Raw genomic sequence first — 20,269 nt, forward strand, 5'->3', positions numbered from 1 at the left:
CCTTACACTGGTACTCAGTGTGCCCCCTTACACTGGTACTCAGTATGCCCCCTTACACTGGTACTCAATGTGCCCCCTTACACTGGTACTCAGTATGCCCCCTTACACTGGTAGTCAATGTGCCCCCTTACACTGGTACTTAGTGTGCCCCCTTACACTGGTGGTCAATGTGCCCCCTTACACTGGTGGTCAGTGTGTTCCCTTACACTGTTGGCCAGTGTAACCCCTTACACTGGTGGTCAGTGTTTCCCTGTACACTGGTGGTCAATATGCCCCCTTACACTTGTGGTCAGTGTGCCCCCTTATACTGGCAGTCAATGTGCCCCCTTACACTGGTGGTCCATGTGCCCCCTTACACTGGTAGTCAATGTGCCCCCTTACACTGGTAGTCAATGTCCCCCCTGTCACTGGTACTCAGTGTGCCCCCTTAAACTGGTGGTCAATGTGCCCCCTTACACTGGTGGTCAGTGTTCCCTTACACTGGTGGTCAGTGTGTTCCCTTACACTGGTGGTCAGTGTGTTCCCTTACACTGTTGGTCAATGTAACCCCTTACACTGGCAGTCAGTGTTCCCTGTACACTGGTGGTCAATATGCCCCCTTACACTTGTGGTCAGTGTGCCCCATATACTGGCGGTCAGTGTCCTCCCTTACACTGTTGGTCAATATACAGTATCCCCTTACACTGGTGAGTAGTGTGTCCCTTTACACTGGTGGAGAATATGTCCCCTTATTCTGGTGGATATTCTTCTTCCTTACACTGGTGGACAGTGGGCCCTTGTACACTTGTGGTCAGTGTACCCCCATATACTGGTGGTCAGTGTGACCCCTTTCGCTAATAGAGTGTATGTCCACTTACACTGGTGGTCAATGTGCCCCCATACGCTAAAGCAGGTTAAGGTTTCCATCTGTTTAGTTTTAGTAAAGACTGCACTGGGTGGATGGAGAGCATTGCTCTCTTTGTACTTGCCAGAGGAGACATAGCACTTTATAGTGAGCTGGTTCCTGTCAGTAGAAAACACATAGAGGTGGGCTTGGGGGTGGAAGCAATGCTGTCACCAAGAAGAGAGTTCTGGCCAGAGAATTGTGAGGAGGGGAGGCCGAAATCAGTTTTCAGGAGGTGGAACTGACGCAGTGAAGCATGGCCCCACTAATGGAGCTTTTCCACTGCATGGAACCGAACGGTTCGGCTCGCTTTTGTGCTTTTCCACTGCTGGTACCGCATGGTACGGTGTAGGAACTGTTCGGTACGGTACGGTACGGCGGCGCTTTTCCACTACATGGAACCGAACGGTACGGCTCTCTAAAACAGTACCACCTTGATTGTGGTTCCAAGAGGTACCATACCCGGTACCATATCCCACAATCCTTTGCATGCAGTCACTACCAGCCACTGATTGGTCAGAGAATCATTGTTATCCCACCCACTTACTTTAGTACTACTTTAGTGGAAAAGCAAACCATACCAAACCGTACCGAACCGTTCCAACACTGTACCATGCGGTACCAGCAGTGGAAAACCAAACAGGGCCAAACAGGGCAGAGTAGAGCCGAGCTGGTACTCGCAGTGGAAAAGTGCCATAAGTATCAGAAGTATCAGATGCAGGTCAAAAAGGAGCAGAATGCAGCACCCCACCCCATACACCGTACCTCCTGCCCATCAATTCTCTTAGGCCCTAGGTGCTGACACTGACTGCTGTCTTCCTCTTGCTGAGCTCCAGCTTGATAGCTACTACTATCACTGTCTCTGTAGTGTTGCACTGTTTGTTTTCAAACTCTGTGCCGGCCTTAGCAGGCAGCACTTTCCTCACAGGACACTACAGTTTAACAGCCTGTGAGATAAACACTACCAACTTCCAGACAGGCACAGAGTTTATAAGTATATAGTGTATATGTATATAAGCAGCGTTGTATAGACTGTGACAGCAGTCACACGGAAAACATTCACGGGTGAAACTCAGATGCGTTTTGCCCTTTTCGGGGCTTAATCATAGAGGCCTCTGTGATTAGGCCCTGAAAAGGGCAAAAGGCATCTGAGGAGTTCTCTAGAGGTGGAGAGTAGGAGCTGAAGCCATCTTTTACTCACCTTATTTACAGTAATGCAACAGGGAGTCGGTGTCTGTGTGCAGACGGTCACCATTTTGTTATAACCTACTAAAGCCTGACATGTTGATTCTCTCTGTCTTGCACCAGTCTATTCGCATACTGATCTGACGGATACAGGTTTTGGGGGCAACTATTTATCCACTATGACCATGGTAGCTCAAGGCCGAGTTATCTTTGTCCAGGCTGTAGGTGCAATGATGGAGCTCAAAGTAGCAATTTTATGAGAAAGCAAGTATGATTAGTAACAATATATCTACCCTTGCTCTATTCTCAGTATATACCGAATTTATACATGTCCATTTTTCCCAGGACCAGATTATTGCGCCTTGGCTAATCATGGATGTCAACACGAGTGTGTTAATACAGACGATTCATATTACTGCAGATGTCAGCAAGGGTTTACCCTCAATCCAGACAAAAAAAAGTGTACAAGTAAGTTCTACTCTTTATATAATGTTTTTTTTTTTTTTATGTGTGAATATCTTATGTCCAAAGTATTGTTTTTGAAAATGTTCTGTGCTTCTGGACCAAAAGGTTTTTCCCCCTTAACCACTTTACCACCGGAGGATTTTGCCGTCTTACGTCCAGGCCACTTTTTGCGATTCGGCGCTGTGCGACTTTGACAATTGCGCGGTCGTGCAACGCCGTACCCAAACTAAATTTACGTCCTTTCTTTCCCACAAACAGAGCTTTCTTTTGGTGGTATTTGATCACCTGTGCGCTTTTTACTTTTTGCGCTATAAACAAAAAAAGAGCATTTATTTTTAAAAAATAACAATATTTTAAACATTTTTTTATATGAAATTCCCCAAAAAAAATGTAAAAATCAAAATTTTTTTAAATTTTTGGCCAATTTGTTTTCTGCTACATATGTTTGGTAAAAAAAAATCACAATAAGCATATTTTGATTGGTTTGCGCAAAAGTTATTGTGTTTACTAACTAAGGGAAAGATTTCTGTCATTTTTGGTGTTTTTTTTTTTAACGAGTAATGGCGGCGATCTGCGATTTTTTTGCGGGACTGGGACATTGCGGCGGACAGATCGGACCCTTGACTGACATTTTTTACACTTTTGGGGGTACCAGTGACATTACTACAGTAATCAGTGCTATAAATATGCACTGTTACTGTAAAAATGACACTGGCAGGGAGGGGCTAATGTATGCCTGGTGCTTACTAACGTGTGTGGGGGGAGGTGACTAAGTGACACAGGGACAGATTGCATGTTCAGCTATGCTGAACCCTGCAATCTGTCACTGTTTGTCACTTAGGAGATCCGCCTGCTCTGTTTACACAAGCGGCGGATCTCCAGACTCGATTCCCCGACGATCGAGGAAGAGCAGCGGCGATCCCCGCCGCTCCTCCCCTGGCCCGACTCCCGCTGTGACTGAAAACAGCGGGAGCGCGCCTCCGGCGGCGCGCGAGCGCCGCCTACAAGGGGAGGAGTCCAGCGATGTAGGTCTACGTCGCTGGACGGAATCGAGCCACTTTGCCACAGTACAGTCCCAGTGACTGGTCGGCAAGTGGTTAATGACCAGGCCATTTTTGCGATACAGCACTGCAATACTTTAACTGACAGTTGCGCGGTCGGAGATGTACCCAAACAAATTATTGTCCTTTTTTCCACCTAAATAGGGCTTTCTTTTGGTGGTATTTCATCAGTTTAGGCCAATATGTTTTCTGCTACATATTTTTGTTAAAAAAAATCCCCATAAGTGTATATTGATTGGTTTGCACAAAAGTTATTGCGTCTACAAATGATGCAATACTTTTATGGAATTTTTAGTTATTTTTTTTACTAGTAATGGCAGTGAATAGCGATTTTTAGGTGGACTGCGACGTTACGGCAGACAAATCGGACATCTAACTGACACTTTTGACACATTTTGGGGACCAGTGACACTAATATAGTGATTCGTTTCTTGGAAAAAATAGAGAGCCTTCCAAAAATAAGAATAATCTACCAGGAATGCAGCCAATGAACCATAGCAATGCTATGTATGCAATATCAGAAAAAATAATTAGCGCAATACCTGTAGATTAATCTCTAATGTGTCTAATATATGTGGTATACTAAAATCCTAATAGTGATATCTGTTTATGGATGAAAAATTAAAATTGAATTAATTGGACAATAATTACAAGTGCTAGTGCATGTGCAAACTGCAAAATATAAATAGATAAATATGTCCAATTGTGATGAAATTATCCTATATTATTCTCAAACACGATGGTATAAATACGTGTTATTAGAATAAAATCTATGAGTTTATCAATGCACTACCTAATATTATGGAAGTACCGGACTCATTAATTAATTTTAAAGTGACATAAATAAGGTGAATAAATAATTGATGAATCAAATATTAAACTGATCAGAAAATGATCTAGAAAATGCTGGTGCAAAAATGTGCTAAATTAAAGTGCAAATCAATGTATTATTTATGGCAGCTATTGGCTGCTGATTACTATTAATGTATGTGTTGTATGCTAATTAATAATCTTATATAATTAATTAATTAGAAGTGAAACAAGTAATGACAAAATTAATCCTCCAAAAGGGAAGTGCTAGTGCAATGAATAATTAATTCATAAAAAAGTGCTAGTGCAGTGCAAAAAAGTTATGCATAGACCATATTAATAAGCAATATCAATAAGCAATAACCACAGAAATTATCCAAAAACAATAAGAAACAGAGACAGCAGTGGGAGCCGTTGGCTCCTGCTGCTGGTAATCAAATGCTGTGAACAGAGAGCGGGGACGGGGCTGAGCTTCGCAGTGTGTGTCAGTGGACGCACACAGCTCGGCTCAGGATAGAGTCCACAGGTGTGCCACTTTAGCGCTTGGTATGATGGACTCTGCAAACCGCTTTGTCTCCTCTGACAAACCTGGATATAATTTGAAGACTGCACACACCTGTATGACTTAAATGTTAGTAGGATACCATTCTGTTATAGTGCACAGAAAATTGGCCACAAGCAACCTTATGGTAGGTAAAATAAATGTATTATGTCAAGGCAAGACAAATGCAATGCACAAATCAATATTCAGGTCAAAGAATACGTTAGACTAAATAGCATGAGTAATAGCAGACTAACCATAAAAAGTATAAACATCACAATAAAAATCCTACTGTAACTTTTGGCAATGACTAATAAAAAAAAAAAAGGTGCAATCTAAAATTGTACCCCTAAGATTCGGTGGGTGTACACGCTTCTGAGAGGGGTACCCCTACGGATGGTGGTAAAGTACCTGGCACTTTTTTTTAGCAAATATAAGCGAGCGAATGTTGGGGCCCACTTGTACGGTGGTGCACATGTTGCTGTCTCTTTAAGACCACATTCAATGTATGACTGTTGGGTAGTCTCTATGAACAATTACTATTAGGAGTGTTGGGATAAGCACAGTCACCAATCCTGGAATACAAAATAAAATATTCTAACTACTGCACTACCAGTGTGAAAAAACAAGACCAGCAATTTGTAAAAAAAAACGTATTAGTTGATGACAGCATTGATGTGTTCTCAAACAAGCGACCACCACCACTATTCACTAAATATATATATTTCGTTTTTTTTTGCAAATCAGTACGTTAGTAGGTAAGTGAGGGGGTTCTGCCACCACTCACCTATTCACTTAACGATATTTACTCATACACTGTTGTTTGAGTTTGTATTTATGCATAATATATAAAACTTTAGGTATGGGATAAGATTGTGAGTTGAGGAGGTTTTCGTCACCATTGAGGAGTTGAGGAGGTTTTCACCACTATTCATTAGGTGATATACTTACACATTTACACTTTTATATATTTTGCACCTGTTAGGATTTTACTTAGAGAGTGGAGGGTTGTGCTGCATTCTTTATATCACCATTTAATCCTGGAATACAGTGCATGTCATCCAAAGTGCTTGGCAGTCTGCTGTCCTCAGGAATTTGGTCAAGGTTCAACACCAGCATTCAGACTCTAACGGGTTCTTCCTGGCTGTAGGCACACAAGGTAACAGGTCCCCCCATTTCTGGTCCCAGCACAGGAAACAACCTTTCAGTGGCTCAGTCCTCTGGCTCTCTGGGCACGCAGAACACAGCGAGAAGAGAAGGAGCCAAGAGTGCCAGGGAGGGGGACCCCAGAAGAGGAGGTTGGAGGCCGCTCTGTGTGTAGAGTGTTAGTTCACCTTTTCATTTATTGTAAAAAGGTGAGTTAACACTTTTAAGATAACTAAAAAGATCAGTGGATACTTATCTGAGAGCCAGAAATTGCTCATTGCTCAAGAAACCCCTAGCAACCTCTGGATGAACCCTAGGGTTCCATGGAGCTCTAAGTGAGAAAGACTGGTCTATAATGTATCAAACACCTAAGTTCTTTCAAATAGAATAAAAGTAACGTATGATTGTGAAATAAACTACAAAACTGCTTGTTCCACTTCTCTACTTTATCAGCCGTACTCACCCAAAGATTGACCTTCTAGATCAAGTAGGTCATATACGCTTAGGCAGAGGGAATGGACAACCCTTTCTCATTAACTCTCAACCACAGTTCCACTATATTCTCAAATGGGTATTTAAAGCATGTTTAAGAATACTGGGGAGCTGTGGTTCATAAAGAGGACTGATGAAAAAGACTATATACACTCCTTGTTCTGGGGTGACAAAACTCTGTCTCCCAGTTGTGGTCCTATGTTGTCACCTTGAAGACTACAAGTGGTCATTTTCAATGCACATCAGGCAGACCCACAAACTGTTGCCACCATCAGGAAACCCACCCTGAGAAATGCCATTGCTAGAGTCAGGGACGGTGCTAGACTATTTTGCACCCTAGGCAAGACTAGCTACTTGCACCTCCCCAAAAAAAAAAAAACACATTGCCCCCCCTTTCCTGTACATAATCCCCCCCCCCCTTTTAACCCCACTCTCCCCCTCCTGTTCACAATGTCCCCCTTCCTGCACACATTGCCCCTCCCTTTAACCCTACACCCTCCTTCATATACACACTGCCTCTCTTTAAACCTACACCGCCCTTCATATACACACTGCCTCTCTTTAACCCTACACTCCCTTTCATATACACACTGCCCCCCTTTGACCCTACACCCCCCTTTATATACACACTGCCCCCCTTTAACTCTACACTCCCCTTCATATACACACTGCCCCCTTTAACCCTACACATCCCTTCATAAGCAAAGTGCCCCCTTAACCTCCCTGGCGGTATGATTATGTCTGGAATTACAAACCAAAAGCGGTACAATTCTTTTCATGGAAATTTGGCGTTATGTATTATAGGCCTATAATTCTTAGTAATTACTGACTTAAACCTGACCAAAACAAGACTCTAGTAGACATCCCAGATGTGATAAATTTGAAACACAAACGCATGAATTATAATCGAATCAATAATATTATTTTATTATTTAATATATAATATATATAATAAAATTATATTATTGATTAGATTATAATTCATGCATTATATATTATATATAGATATGTGTGTGTGTGTGTGTGTATATATATATATAATATATAACGCATGAATTATAATTGAATCAATAATATAATTTTATATATATATATATATATATATATATATATATGCATATATATATATATATATATATGCATATATATATATATACATATATATATATATATATATATATATATATATATATATATATATGCATCCATATATATATATATATAATATAATATAATATAAAGTGTGTTTTGTGCAACGTTGTTTTTTTTTTTTTTTTTTTTTTTTTTTTAATTTCCCTCCCTAGTTCCGCTCCCATGCAGCATTGCTGCTGCAGGGAACGGAACTAGGAAGTGATCGTAGGGACGGAGGAGCGGCGGGACTCTCGGCTGGCGATCTCAGCAATGAGAGATCATCGCTGGATCGCCAGGATAAGGTAAGAGAAGCTCCGCTGCGCTCTCTGCAATCCACCCCGAGCGTGACTCGGGGTTACCGCTCCTGCAATGAAAAATCAACCCCGAGTCACGCTCGGGATTACCGCTAAGGCGGTTAAACCCTTTATACCCCTTCTTGTACACACTGCCCCCCCTTCCTGTACACACTGCCCCTCTTTAACTCTACACCCCCTTCCTATACACACTGCCCCCCTTTAACCTTACACCCCCCCATTCTATACACACTGCCCCCCTTTAACCCTACACCCCCTTCATATACACACTGCCCCCCTTTTACCCTGCACACCCTTTCATATACAAAGTTCCCCCCTCTCTAGAGGTGACATCCATTGGGGATGAGGAGGTGACAGGAGAGGAATGTGGCACTGGCCATGGCTGCGCCCTAGGTGGCAGTGCGCCCTAGGTGGCTGCCTAGTTGGCCTAGTGGTAGCACCGACTCTGGCTAGAGTACATGTGTGTAGGCAGGAAGTGGCTTTATATTGGCTGCAAGAGATCAGCAGCAATGAGATGCAACAAAGGGTGGAAATAAAAAGAAAACCAGTATAAAAAAATAATTAAACAATGGCATTCAAGAATTGATTGTGATACATAGTTCTTTAGGAAACTAAATGTCATCCAGTTGGGGCTTACATCTTCTTTATGTGTTCTTATTCCAGAGATTGACTACTGTGCACGGGGCGACCACGGATGTGAACACGAATGTGTGACTACGGACAGTTCCTTCATTTGTAAATGTCGGAAAGGCTACGCTCTGAACCGCAATGGGAAAACGTGCAGAAGTAAGTTACCAGAAGAAAGTCATTTTACTTGAAGGGTGAGGAACAGGGCCAAGAAAAGTGATTATTGCAGTTCTACAAGGCAGGAGAACACAAGTGAAGTCACAACAGTTGAGCTCCGATGTACACAGCATATAAACATTCTGATGCTGATATGTTGCAGCTGCCTTTCTGTAGTACATTAGATGATGGGTGAGGCGCATATAATGGAGTGCTGTGAGCCGTCCATAATCCCAGATGTATAGCATTTTTTTTCTCTTATGTTGGAAGATTTTAACCTTGTTCTTTATACATGTCATTAGAATCAATTTACCATTGCCTATGGGAATACGTATGACATTTTACAGGAAAAAGAATCCCAAGCTGATGTTAGTAAATGCTTGCAGATTATAGCCCAAGAAAGTAATTTGGTTATGTTATACTTTAGCGGGGCATTTACATGAGCAGCGTAGGCTTAATCTTTTTGGAAAATCTAAATCTTTGTTGCCTAGTTCTAAGGCTGGGTTCACACTGTTGTGAATTGGATGCGGGTTTCCCCACATCCAATTCGCATGTCAAGAGATTGTGACCAGCTTTCTATGGAGCTGGTTCACATATCTCCGGATTGGCTCCGGTGCGAATTGCACAGGGGTCCTGTGCGTCCTCTGGTCTGTTTCAGGTCCGAATTTAGCCAAATATTTGGACTGAAATCGGACCTGAAACAGTGAACAGGGACGCCCTGGACCCCTGCTGTGAGCCTCTCCATGCGGCAGTGTGAACCCAGCCTGACACTGTGGCAGCATATATGGAAAGCAGCACCAGTGACATCATTTGGCCCAACTCCTGTATATCTTACAATTGCCAAGGGCCATGTCTAGTGCCAGAGTATTCGCCTATTTAAAGCTGATCTCTTGGCAGACCGCTTGAAATACTTATATAGGAGTTGTTTTACCTGCCAAATTCTGCCAGACAGCACCTCCTCTGCTGCAGCAGCACAAGAACAAATCATCCAGCCTGCTGATTGGACACTTAAGGAGCAGCAGTGAAGTGATGAGTCATTCCTCTGTTTATTTCCACCTGTCAGCATGTTCCCTTTTAGCAGCACATGTGTATCGCAGCAGAGCCTTTTTGGCTCCCAGTCCTGGCCCTCCCTGCTGTGGAGGAGATTACAGAATATCGATATCAGATACTTAAGCTGGCCATACACACATACATTCTTTTCATGCAGGGTGGTTGTGGCAAGGCCCATTCTCTTAAACAGGCCATGTTTAATGGTGGGAAGGCATCATGCTGTTTACTATTTGCAAGGTGTTGTGGCCATTGCATGTCCTTTGTTTGGGAGAAGGGGAGACATTTGGTGGGAGAGTGGGAAGATATACAGTATGGCTAAACCCCCTGATTTAACCACCCTCGGTTGCTCATTTGAACAAGCCTTAAGGCTACGTTCACATCTTGGCATTGCTATTACAGGTGTTTTTATGGGCGTTTTTTCAGGCGTTTTTGCAGGCGTTTTACAGGCGTTTTTTGTGCAGGTGTTTTTAGATTGAATAGAGACCAATGGAAAATGCCTGTAATCTGCCCAAAAAGAAGCTCATGTATTTTTTTGAGCGTTGGGCGTTTTGCTCACAGCGTCAAAACGCTCAGATGTGAACAGGGGCCATTGAAATGAATAGAATTTGTCTTGTTGGGCGTTTTGAGAGCTGATCCTAGAGCAGAAAAACTCCCCAAAACGCCTACATGTGAACAGAGCCTTCCGCTCATGTTAAGACGTTTCTTCTAACACCATATTGCAGTGATGGCAAACCTTGGCACCCCAGATGTTTTGAAACTACATTTCCCATGATGTTCTGGCCCTCTGCAGTATAGTTGATCATCATGGGAAATGTAGTTCCAAAACATCAGGAGTTCCAAGGTTCGCCATCACTGCCATATTGCATCTCTGAGACAGGAAGTGAAGGGAAATTTCCCAAATGATACCCAGCTAGCTAAAAATAATTTGGCAGGATGGTTAACCTTTCCCTACTTCATCCAAAATGAAACAAAATATTTTAGCTGTACATGCGCTTTAAAAATCCACTTGATATTTTATTAACCTTCACCCATTGCAACATCTTCTGCTTCTGGTGCCTCCCACCTCCCTCCTCCACAATTGGATAAGCTTGCCACATTTTAGGATGGTTTCTATAGTTTTTCTAGTGCTGTAGCCCAGCACTTCCTGCTTTGCCGCCTAGGCGAGAATGACGTAGGCCCCCATGTCCATGTCACACATCCAAGGAGGCAATTTACCAACAGGCGCAAGCACGCTGTGGAATTCCGTGTCGATCCAGACGTCCGCAGGTGTTTGCCTGTAATCGCACATGGAACAATTACCTGTGGTTTCGGACAGATGGTCGCCCCTTGACACAAGCTGTTTGTTTCCAGGGGTGACCATTTGTCGCTAATCACAGGTAATCAATCCATGTGAAATACCTCCAAACGCAGGCGGACCGCTGCGCCCCCATCAACCTGTCATTGTTATGTCCACATCCAGTTGTACATCCAAACACAGAAATGCGCTGGATTCTTTCCGGCATTGGAATCCTGTGTAAATGAGGCCCTAATAGGCTGAAGTATTTGTACAGTGTGTGTTTATACTGCGTCTAGTGTTTTGGGACTTTTACATTAGAAATGCTAATTTATTGCAACTGGCTCACTTTAATATTGCGTCTCCAGTGAATTTATTGCGATTAATATGGTATCATAACACTGAGCGGTTCTTTAATCTGGAGTCAATTCATGAGACCAGACGAAACTGTAAGCCAGAACTGCAAAGGGCGATGGCGGGATAAACAGATGCCGAACAGTTTTCAGAAAACAATTGTTGAGCCCAGATTTTACTAGTAACAAATGTTTCCAAGGGAACACAGTATGAAGCCGTACCTGCCGCCGCTTAATGTTTAACAATGCATGATTGGGTTATTGTAAAGCGCTCATGCACAGCTCAGCCTGATACGGAATATAGATAAACATGTGCTAAGAACGTTGTCAGGCAGCCAGTGCACATTTTGTACAAAACAAACTTTAACTGCTAGCAGCTGGCTGCGTTAACAAGTCTCATGTCAGTCTGGTTAAGGATTTTTATTATTTAGAGGAAATCTATGGAAGAATAGAATATGGAAATGTCCATTGTTGACTGTTCATTCTGAAATGCTAGCTGCCTGGCTGACATGGTGATCCCGGGGCTTAAGCACTTACTGAGGATAACTATGCTGGTAAGAAGTTATCACTTCACTCTAAAGGCCCGTACACACAATAAGAAAAATTTTGTACAATAAACGATTATCTGATCGTTAGTATAGTGCTTTCAACAGCCAATTCTGACTTTTTGGATGACAAAAACTGAAGGTGCAGGCTAAAAAAATGTTATTGTACGTAAACATAACGTTTGATTTTCATTTGATTAGTACAGTTTTCGTCCAAAAAAAAATCGTAAGAGCAAGACTAGGCATGGTCAGGAAACAAAAGAATGCATTATAAAACAATTCAACACAATAAATCACTTCTGAAGTTGTATTCCGCCGTAAGAGAATTTCCACAACTTGAGTAAGGCTGGGTTCACAATGGGGCGGCTTCAAAGTCGCCCCAACACTGAAGCCACCCCGTGCAGCGTGACTTCAGCGTGGCTTTCAAACGACTTCTCAAATAGAAGTCAGTGCAAGTCGCCCCAAAATAGTGCAGGAACCTTTTTCTAAGTCGGAGCGACTTGAGTTGCTCCAATTAGAACGGTTCCATTGCACTGAATGGAGCGCGACTTGTCAGACGGCTAAGTCGCCTGACAAGTTGCCCCAGGACTTACCTCTTACCTCTTTACTTTCGATATGAGACTAGCATGCAAAAAAAGAGGGACGCAAAAAACGGATATCTCTTCTGTCTATTCTCATTAATTAATCTAATTTTGTTAATCTCATTCTCATGTCTGTTATTTATATTTACCACTGCATATAGATATTTAGAAATAAATTGCCTTTTTTTTAACTTTACATAATAACTTAATTATACACCACACTTTTTAAGGTTATTATCCGATTAATCAAAACAATAATCGGCCAACTAATTATGAAAATAATCGTTAGTTGCAGCGCTAATTAAAATTATAGACTGATCATTTCTTTGTCAGTGGGCAAACGTACAAAATCAGCAGGGGATCAAATACTTTCTCCCTCACTGTACACTAACTGGAGGAAAGTTCAAAATTAATCTTAGAAAGTATTATTTTACTAAAAGTGTAGTTGATGCTTGGAATAAATTTCCTTTAGAGGTAGTGAGCCAGTAACCAGTAAATAGCTTCAAACATGCTTGGGGCAAACATAGATCTATACTATAAAGTTAACGGAAAAACAAAACAAAACTAAAAAACAAAAAAAATGGGCAGGCTCGATGGACTACTCCGTCTTTTTCTGCCATTACTTTTCTATGTTTTTATGTTTCCAACTCGTGTCTCTGCAAGTAAAATCTGTATGTAATTTCCATCAGTTTTTTGCACGTATGGTGTGAACGAGGCCTAATTGTCCTAATCTGCATGCTTGTTCTGGGTCACTGTCTTGGAAAAATTGGTGGATCAGCATCAATGTAACTGTAATTTTCAGTAGCAGATTAGCAAAGGCAGCAACTGTACTTCTCACTGTACAGGTTTCCCATATGGCCTCTTTACTCTTATATCTGATATTTGATGAGTGTATTAACACTATTACTTTTTAAAAGGGTTCCTAAAATGCACCAATCAAGCTTGGCGCCAGGGTAGGGGGAACGGCAAAATCAGGAACCCCAGCTGGGGATTTGGATTCCAGCAGTGGCGTGGCGTAGTGTGGGGGGGAGCACTATGGCCCCCGTGAGCAAAATTTAGAAGGGCACTGTCAATCCCCAGTGTGCTGCCTTGAGTCCAGTGAGTATTGTGTGGCCGGCAGCAGCTACCCCTGGTTGTTATGTCAGGGGGGTGGCAGCAAGAGTGGCGTCCCCGGGGTGTGGGCATCTATCCCCACATAATGAGTGGGCATCCCTGCAGAAGGAGGCCGCTCACGCGTGGAAGGTGGACACTGAAGGCAGCTGGGAGCCCAGGACAGAGAAGAGCTTCACAGCCTCCTTGACTCCGAAGAGGCGTACAGAAGCATCCCCAGAGTCCCAAAGCCTGGTCTCCTTCAACCTCCTCTCTGCTCCACTCCAGCATCAGCAGTGAGGCCTGCAGGACAGGAACGAGCGGGAGGCGCAAGCTGCCACGTAGCTTCTGGAAGGAGCAGCAGAGCACCTCCTGGACCAAGAAGGTATTGGGCATCATACACTGACACAGACCTACCTGCAGATACAGACTGAGATGGGGGGGGCAGAGCAGGGACTGCGGATTGGGACAGGGATAGGGGTCTCTCATCCTCCCACCCTCTCTGTCAGCCCCCATCCTCTTTTTCAGCCCCCCTCTCTGTCAGCCCCCCCCCCCTCTCACTCTCAGCCCCCCTCTCTGTCCACCACCCTCTCTCTCAGCTCCCCCTCTCTGTCTGCAAACCTCTCTCTGAGCCCACCTCTCTCTCAGCTCCTTTCTCTGTCTGCCACCCTCTCTCTGAGCCCCCCTGTGTCTCTCTCAACCCCCCTCTCTGTCCACCACCCTCTCTCTGAGCCCCCTTCTCTCTTAGCCCCCCTCTGTCCACCACCCTCTCTCTGTGCCCCCCTCTCTCTCGCTCAGCCCCCCCTTCTCTCTTTCTCTCAGCCCCCCTCTCTCTCAGCAGTAAAATGCATCTTCGACGATATAGTCAAAAAATCCTTGCGCCAATGGGCCCAAAATTTCACCTACATAATTATTTTCCAGCATAGAAAAGGCAGTGAATTAGAGGCAGGTGCATTGGTCTTGACCTTGTCTGTGCAATCGGGTGCTATTGAAAATAATTGGCAGCACACATACACAGAATGTTGTTGTACTGTGCATTAAAACACTTGCAGGAGGGCCTCCCACACTGCAAAACTTAATTGTACAGGTCGGTATAAAAGAGGCGATTCTTCTTATCTTACCTCTTGCTCCGGTGTTCTGTAAAAAGAACCAGCTCGTCAAAAATCTCCAATTACGTAACTTCCCAGTGACTTTCCAGCAGCAGTAATTGCAGATTTTGACGACTTGGCTGTTTTCACTGAACACCGGCAGCTTTTACACTATGGTACACAATGAATCGGCTGTTTTCACAGAACACCGGCAATGCTTACACTATGGTACACGACGAGTAGGCTGTTTTGATGGAACACCGAGTAAGGAGGAAAAAAGTTGTCGCCGCCTTGGAGGCGGCCATGTTGTTGGTTACTAGCGAGCAGACTAACAATGTCCACTCATTATATCGTGTACCGTAGTGTATACACTGCCGGAGTTCTGTGAAAACAGCCAAGTCGTCGAAATCTGCAATTACAGCTGCTGGAGATCACCAGAAGTGTCGTAATTGGAGATTTTGATGAGTTGGCTCTTGACAGGACACCGGTGTTCCGTGAGAATAACCTACCCCGTGAGAAATGCCTACCCTCGTCACTTCCTGTCAGGAACAGCTGAGCAGCGTAGCAGTGCGCATGCTCAAAGCCCCGGATACGTCATTGAACAGCTGAGGAATTGACAAGTGCGCATGCTCGGAGGGTATGGATTGTTCACGGCAGTGTGTGTAACGATACACAGCGGCGGTTACATTAAAACAGCTCGGCTGCAATATGAATCATCTCCGCTCCTATCCCTGTCACTTCCCTGATCTTGGCTACTAAATGTAAAAGCGGCGGCGGGTGTATGAAATGTAAATGACGGAGCTGTCGGCTCCGTGATCCGCTTTTACATTTAGTAGCCAAGATGAGGGAAGTGACAGGGGTAGGAGCGGAGATGACTCATATTGCAGCGGAGATATTTTAATGTGGTGATGCAGTGTATAGCACACTACCGTGAACATTTCATACCCTCTGCTGACGTAGGTGCACCGGAAGTGACGAGGGAAGGCATTTCTCACGGGTAGGTTTTTTTCACGGAACACCGGCACTCTCCTCTTCTACCTGACTTTCTGGGCTGTGAGAGGTTCCTCTGCACACTTTCTTCCTCTATATAGAGTATGTGATAATGCATTTATTGCTGGGAGCACCTTAGAGAGGACAAAAACTGTGCAAAACAGTGGCAACCACCCCAGCCTATAACTGGTCTTTGCAGCTAAGTGTACATAGAAGGGCAATGCACATCACAAACAAACACAAGATTTCCTAGCACACTTACCAGCCAGCCTGCAAAACAACCAAATTGGCCCTGTCTAAGAGTATACTTTAAAAAAAAAAATGGTTTTGTTTGCACATATCTGCAAATAAATGCGTAAGCCACAGTGCCCATGCCAAGGGACCTCTGTATATACTGCAGTCCTAAGTCTAAATTTCCAGAGCCTCCATAGTAGGAGCTCATATAAGAATGGATAGATTAAGGATATATAGATGAATCTACCCATTCTTATATGTGCTCCTACTATGGAGGCTCTGGAAATTCAGAATTAGGACCACAGTATATACAGAGGTCCCTTGCTGTGGGCACTGCGGCTTACACATATATTTGCACATATAGGCAAACAAAACTCTCTGTTTTTAATGTAATGTTACAAAGGGCCAATTTGATTGTTTTGCAGGCTGGCTGGTAAGTGTGCTGGGAAACCTTTTGTTTGTTTGTGATACACCTTATAGAGAAGGCTTCAGGGGTACAGATGAATAGAGCCTACTGTAGTGAAGAATAGGGTAATTATTACACTTTACTCCTTTACCCGTGGAATTATCAAGCATTTAACCCTTGCAATGGGCAGAGGGGCATCACTGTAAGGGTGTGTTTTTTCTTGAGGCCAATACAACACACACAAAAAAGTGTGAAGAGGCCTTTAAAGAGGATCTGTACTTTGGAGGCAGAGGACAAAGGACTGGTAACCTGTATTGAATGTGGTCTACCTGCAGCTGACCCTTTGCCCATTACTGACTTACTATGCCTTGTTCTGTCTGTTCTTGTGTCTGCTGATGGCTATGGCCTTTCTGGTAAGGCCAGGGCTTCCTTTCAAAAGTCAGAACCTCCAAAAAAGATATCAGTGGGCAGACAGTACTGACCTCACCAGAGTCTGCAATGTCTTATATGTGAAACTGCAGATATATAGCTCTGAGGCTGTAGGTACAGGAGTGCCTAGGCACACTCACATAGCAGGAAGTGCTCTTCTTTTTTTTTTTTAGTAGAAATTTAGTGTTTAAAAAAAAAAAAGGTAAATATTTTAGAGTACTGCTTAAGCACAGTTATTATTTCTATGACAGGACATCTTAACTTTTGGAGTTCAGGTCCACTTTGTAGATACTACCTGCTGTAAAGGAAACTTGAAACTATGGTGCCAATTTAACCAGTTCCAGACCACCCACTGCATATATACTGGGACAGAGTGGTCCAGCTGCTCAAAATCACATACACGTACGTGATTTTGTGCAGCAGATGTAGGGGGTGTGCCGCCGCAGCAATGCTCCCACTGTAATTGGACACAGTGGGTGCCAATCAGCAGATTCAGGGGCCGCGATGGCCGCCGGGACCCGCCGATCGTTCAGAGGAATGATAAAACGGCGGTCTGCTTATGTAAACAAGGTGTCAGATTTGTCCGCCGCAATGTCGCAGTCCCACTAAAAATCGCTGATCGCCATTATTACTAGTAAAAACAATAAAAAATAAATAAATAAAAAATCCATAAATGTATCCCATGGTTTGTAGACGCTATAAAATTTTGCGCGAACCAATCTTTATGCGCTTATTAGGATTTATTTTAGCAAAAAATATGTAGCAGAATACATATAGGCCTAAATTGTTAACAAAAAAAATTTGATTTTTTTTATTGGATATGTTTTATAGCAGAAAGTAAAAAACTATTTTTTTCTTCTTCAAAATGATGGTTCTTTTTTTGTTTATAGCGCAAAAAATAAAAACCGCAGAGGTGATCAAATACCACCAAAAAAAGCTCTATTTGTGGGGGGGGAAGACATAAATTTTATTTGGGTACAGCATCGTACGATTGTCAGTTAAAACAACGCAGTGTAGTATCGCAAAAAATAGCCTGGTCAGGAAGGGGGTAAAACCTTCTGGCACTGAAGTGGTTAAAGAGGTTTTTTTTTTTTTTTTGTTTTTTTTTTAGTTCTCTTCAAAACTAAAATATCAGCTTTGGATAGACTGAAAGTGGAAGCAAATTCCCTTAATCAACATGGACTATGTTTAATCCTTATGCTGCTAGCATTAGTAAATAGATAGGAAAATATATTATATTTACTTGTTTTAACCTTCTTTTTTTTTACGTTTCTTCAGTTGCTTTCTGATATTTGGCCTAGGCCAAAATTATGTCAAATATCCCAGGAGTCTTCATGGGTAAATTTTTTCTTTCATCTGGAAGAAGAGAGGAGGGGCGTTCTCAGTTAAGCACATCTTCCTGCCTGCATGTCTGAGCTAAGGCCAGATGGATTCCAGGAATTAAATGCTACATTAATCATCTGCCCTTACCCAACATGGCCATAGCTAGAAATGATAGTGGGGTGTTTTTCAAAGTTATTTCTCAACAAAATAAAGCATAGAGACCTGGATGGATTGGTGAGTTAGCTGTGAATAATGAAAAAGCATTTTCAGTTTGTGGTGCTCAGATACAGTTTAGTTCCTATTTTAAATAGCAGAGCACATAATTAATGTTTAATAAAAGTTGAGAAACATTGTCACTTTGGGTTTTTAGGCCCTGTTCACACCTGAGTGTTTTTCAGCTCATAAAACGCTCATCTCTGAAGTTCCAAAACGACCAACAAGCAAAATCCCATTCATTTCAATGGCCCCTGTTCACATATGAGCGTTTTGTCGCCTGAAGTAAAACTCCTGAAGCTCAAAAAAGTACACAAGCTTCTTTTTTGGAAGATTACAAGCGTTTTTGGTCAGATGTCAATGCCTGCCTCCAAACAGCTTCAAAAAACGCCTGAAAAAATGCCTGAAAACGATACGCTCAGGTGTGAATGGAGCCTCAATGTTTAGTTTAAAGCAGGGGTCTTCAAACTATGGCCCTCCAGTTGTTCAGGAACTACAATTCCCATCATGCCTAGTCATATCTGTGAATGTCAGAGTATACAATGCCTCATGGGATGTGTAGTTCTGCCACAGCTGGAGGGCCGTAGTTTAATGCCTCGTACACACGCAACGATTATCGGCCGACCGATCGTCCGACTTTTGTCCAGAGTTGTGTTTTGTTGGTTGGAATGTGCCTAGACTGCACACAAATTTTCTCTGCCAACAAAAATCTACTTCAGAAGTGATGTCATGTGCTGGTTTACTTTCCGTGTGTTTTTTCATCTCTGAGCATGCCCAGTCTTGCTCATCAGATTTTTGTCTGCCGAAATCTGTACTGACTGACGGAAAATAGGCCGTTGTGTTGACGGACAACAAAAACTTTATAGCCTGCACACCAAATTTTATTTGGCCGAAAAGTCGGAGTCGGTTGTCGAAAGCATCATACTAACAAGTCGAAAATTGGCCGATCGGACGTTGGCCGAAAATTCACGGCCAATAATCGATGCGTGTGTACGAGGCATAAGGATCCCTGGTTTAAAGGCTTGGTGATGCAGTGGAATCTAAGAATCATCCATCCCAGCTGTTATCCTGTAGAGTCATTGCATGCTGTAATTAGTGGCCTGCTCTACTTCCCCCATAGAGCTGTCAGTCCGGACTCTAGTGTAGTACGGGGCCCCTCTATCCCTCCGTTGCAGTATATGAAGTAAGTGCAGATCACAGTGACAACCCTAATTCATAGCTTAGTTTGCTTGGCAGGTTCACTGTCCCACAAATAACCTCTCCTGTCCCTTGGAGAGTTCAGGCTTGGTACTATGTATGTAGAAATCAAGCAAGTAGTTCCATTGTTCCGCTGGAATTCCATGAAAGGAAATCTGTTTGGAAAAAGATTCTCGTTTATGTTAAAGTGCTTTGATTAAAGGAGAAAAGGAAACCTGCAATGAAGAAGAGGGGAGGCTGTCATCGCTACCCTCCCTTTCTGAAAAAACGAGTTCCCTGGCTGTTATTTCAGAGGCTCCAGTGCTCTCTGAGTCCCTGACCTTCTAATCTGCATGCTCTTCTGGGTCAGTAAATCCGGAAAAGAGTTAAAGTGTATGTAAACCCTGACAATTAACTTATCTTCTCTTATTTTGGTCTGTTAAACATACCATTGAATGAATTTTATTATGTCTGTTTGTTTAGTGCAAAAAATACTTGTTGATCCTGCCAGCAGTCCAGTGAGCTCATAACTAGGGATGAGCTCAGGTGTGTTTGGATCGTAGTCTGAACCCACCTGAGCGAGCCCACCAGGAAATTGTCAGCACTTCACTTTTTCCACATTTTGTTATGTTACAGCTTTATCCCAAAATGGATTAAATTCAGTATTTTCCACAAAATTCTACAATCACTCCCCCATAATGACAACGT

At 43.0% G+C, this 20,269-nt stretch overlaps 1 protein-coding gene across 1 annotated transcript in view; it reads left to right on the plus strand.

The window, feature by feature from the left end:
• Positions 1-20,269, plus strand: part of MATN2 (matrilin 2) — a gene marked incomplete at its 3' end in the record, with an annotated part of 143,739 nt that overhangs the window by 33,193 nt on the left and 90,277 nt on the right. The window contains exons 6-7 of the mRNA XM_082259007.1: positions 2,414-2,536; positions 8,692-8,814. Of these exons, the coding sequence (XP_082115133.1) occupies positions 2,414-2,536; positions 8,692-8,814 (246 nt within the window). The remainder of the gene's footprint in view (positions 1-2,413; positions 2,537-8,691; positions 8,815-20,269) is intronic.

The sequence above is a fragment of the Pelophylax lessonae genome (assembly GCF_965119305.1).
Source record: "Pelophylax lessonae genome assembly, chromosome: 5".
Lineage (NCBI taxonomy): Eukaryota > Metazoa > Chordata > Amphibia > Anura > Ranidae > Pelophylax > Pelophylax lessonae.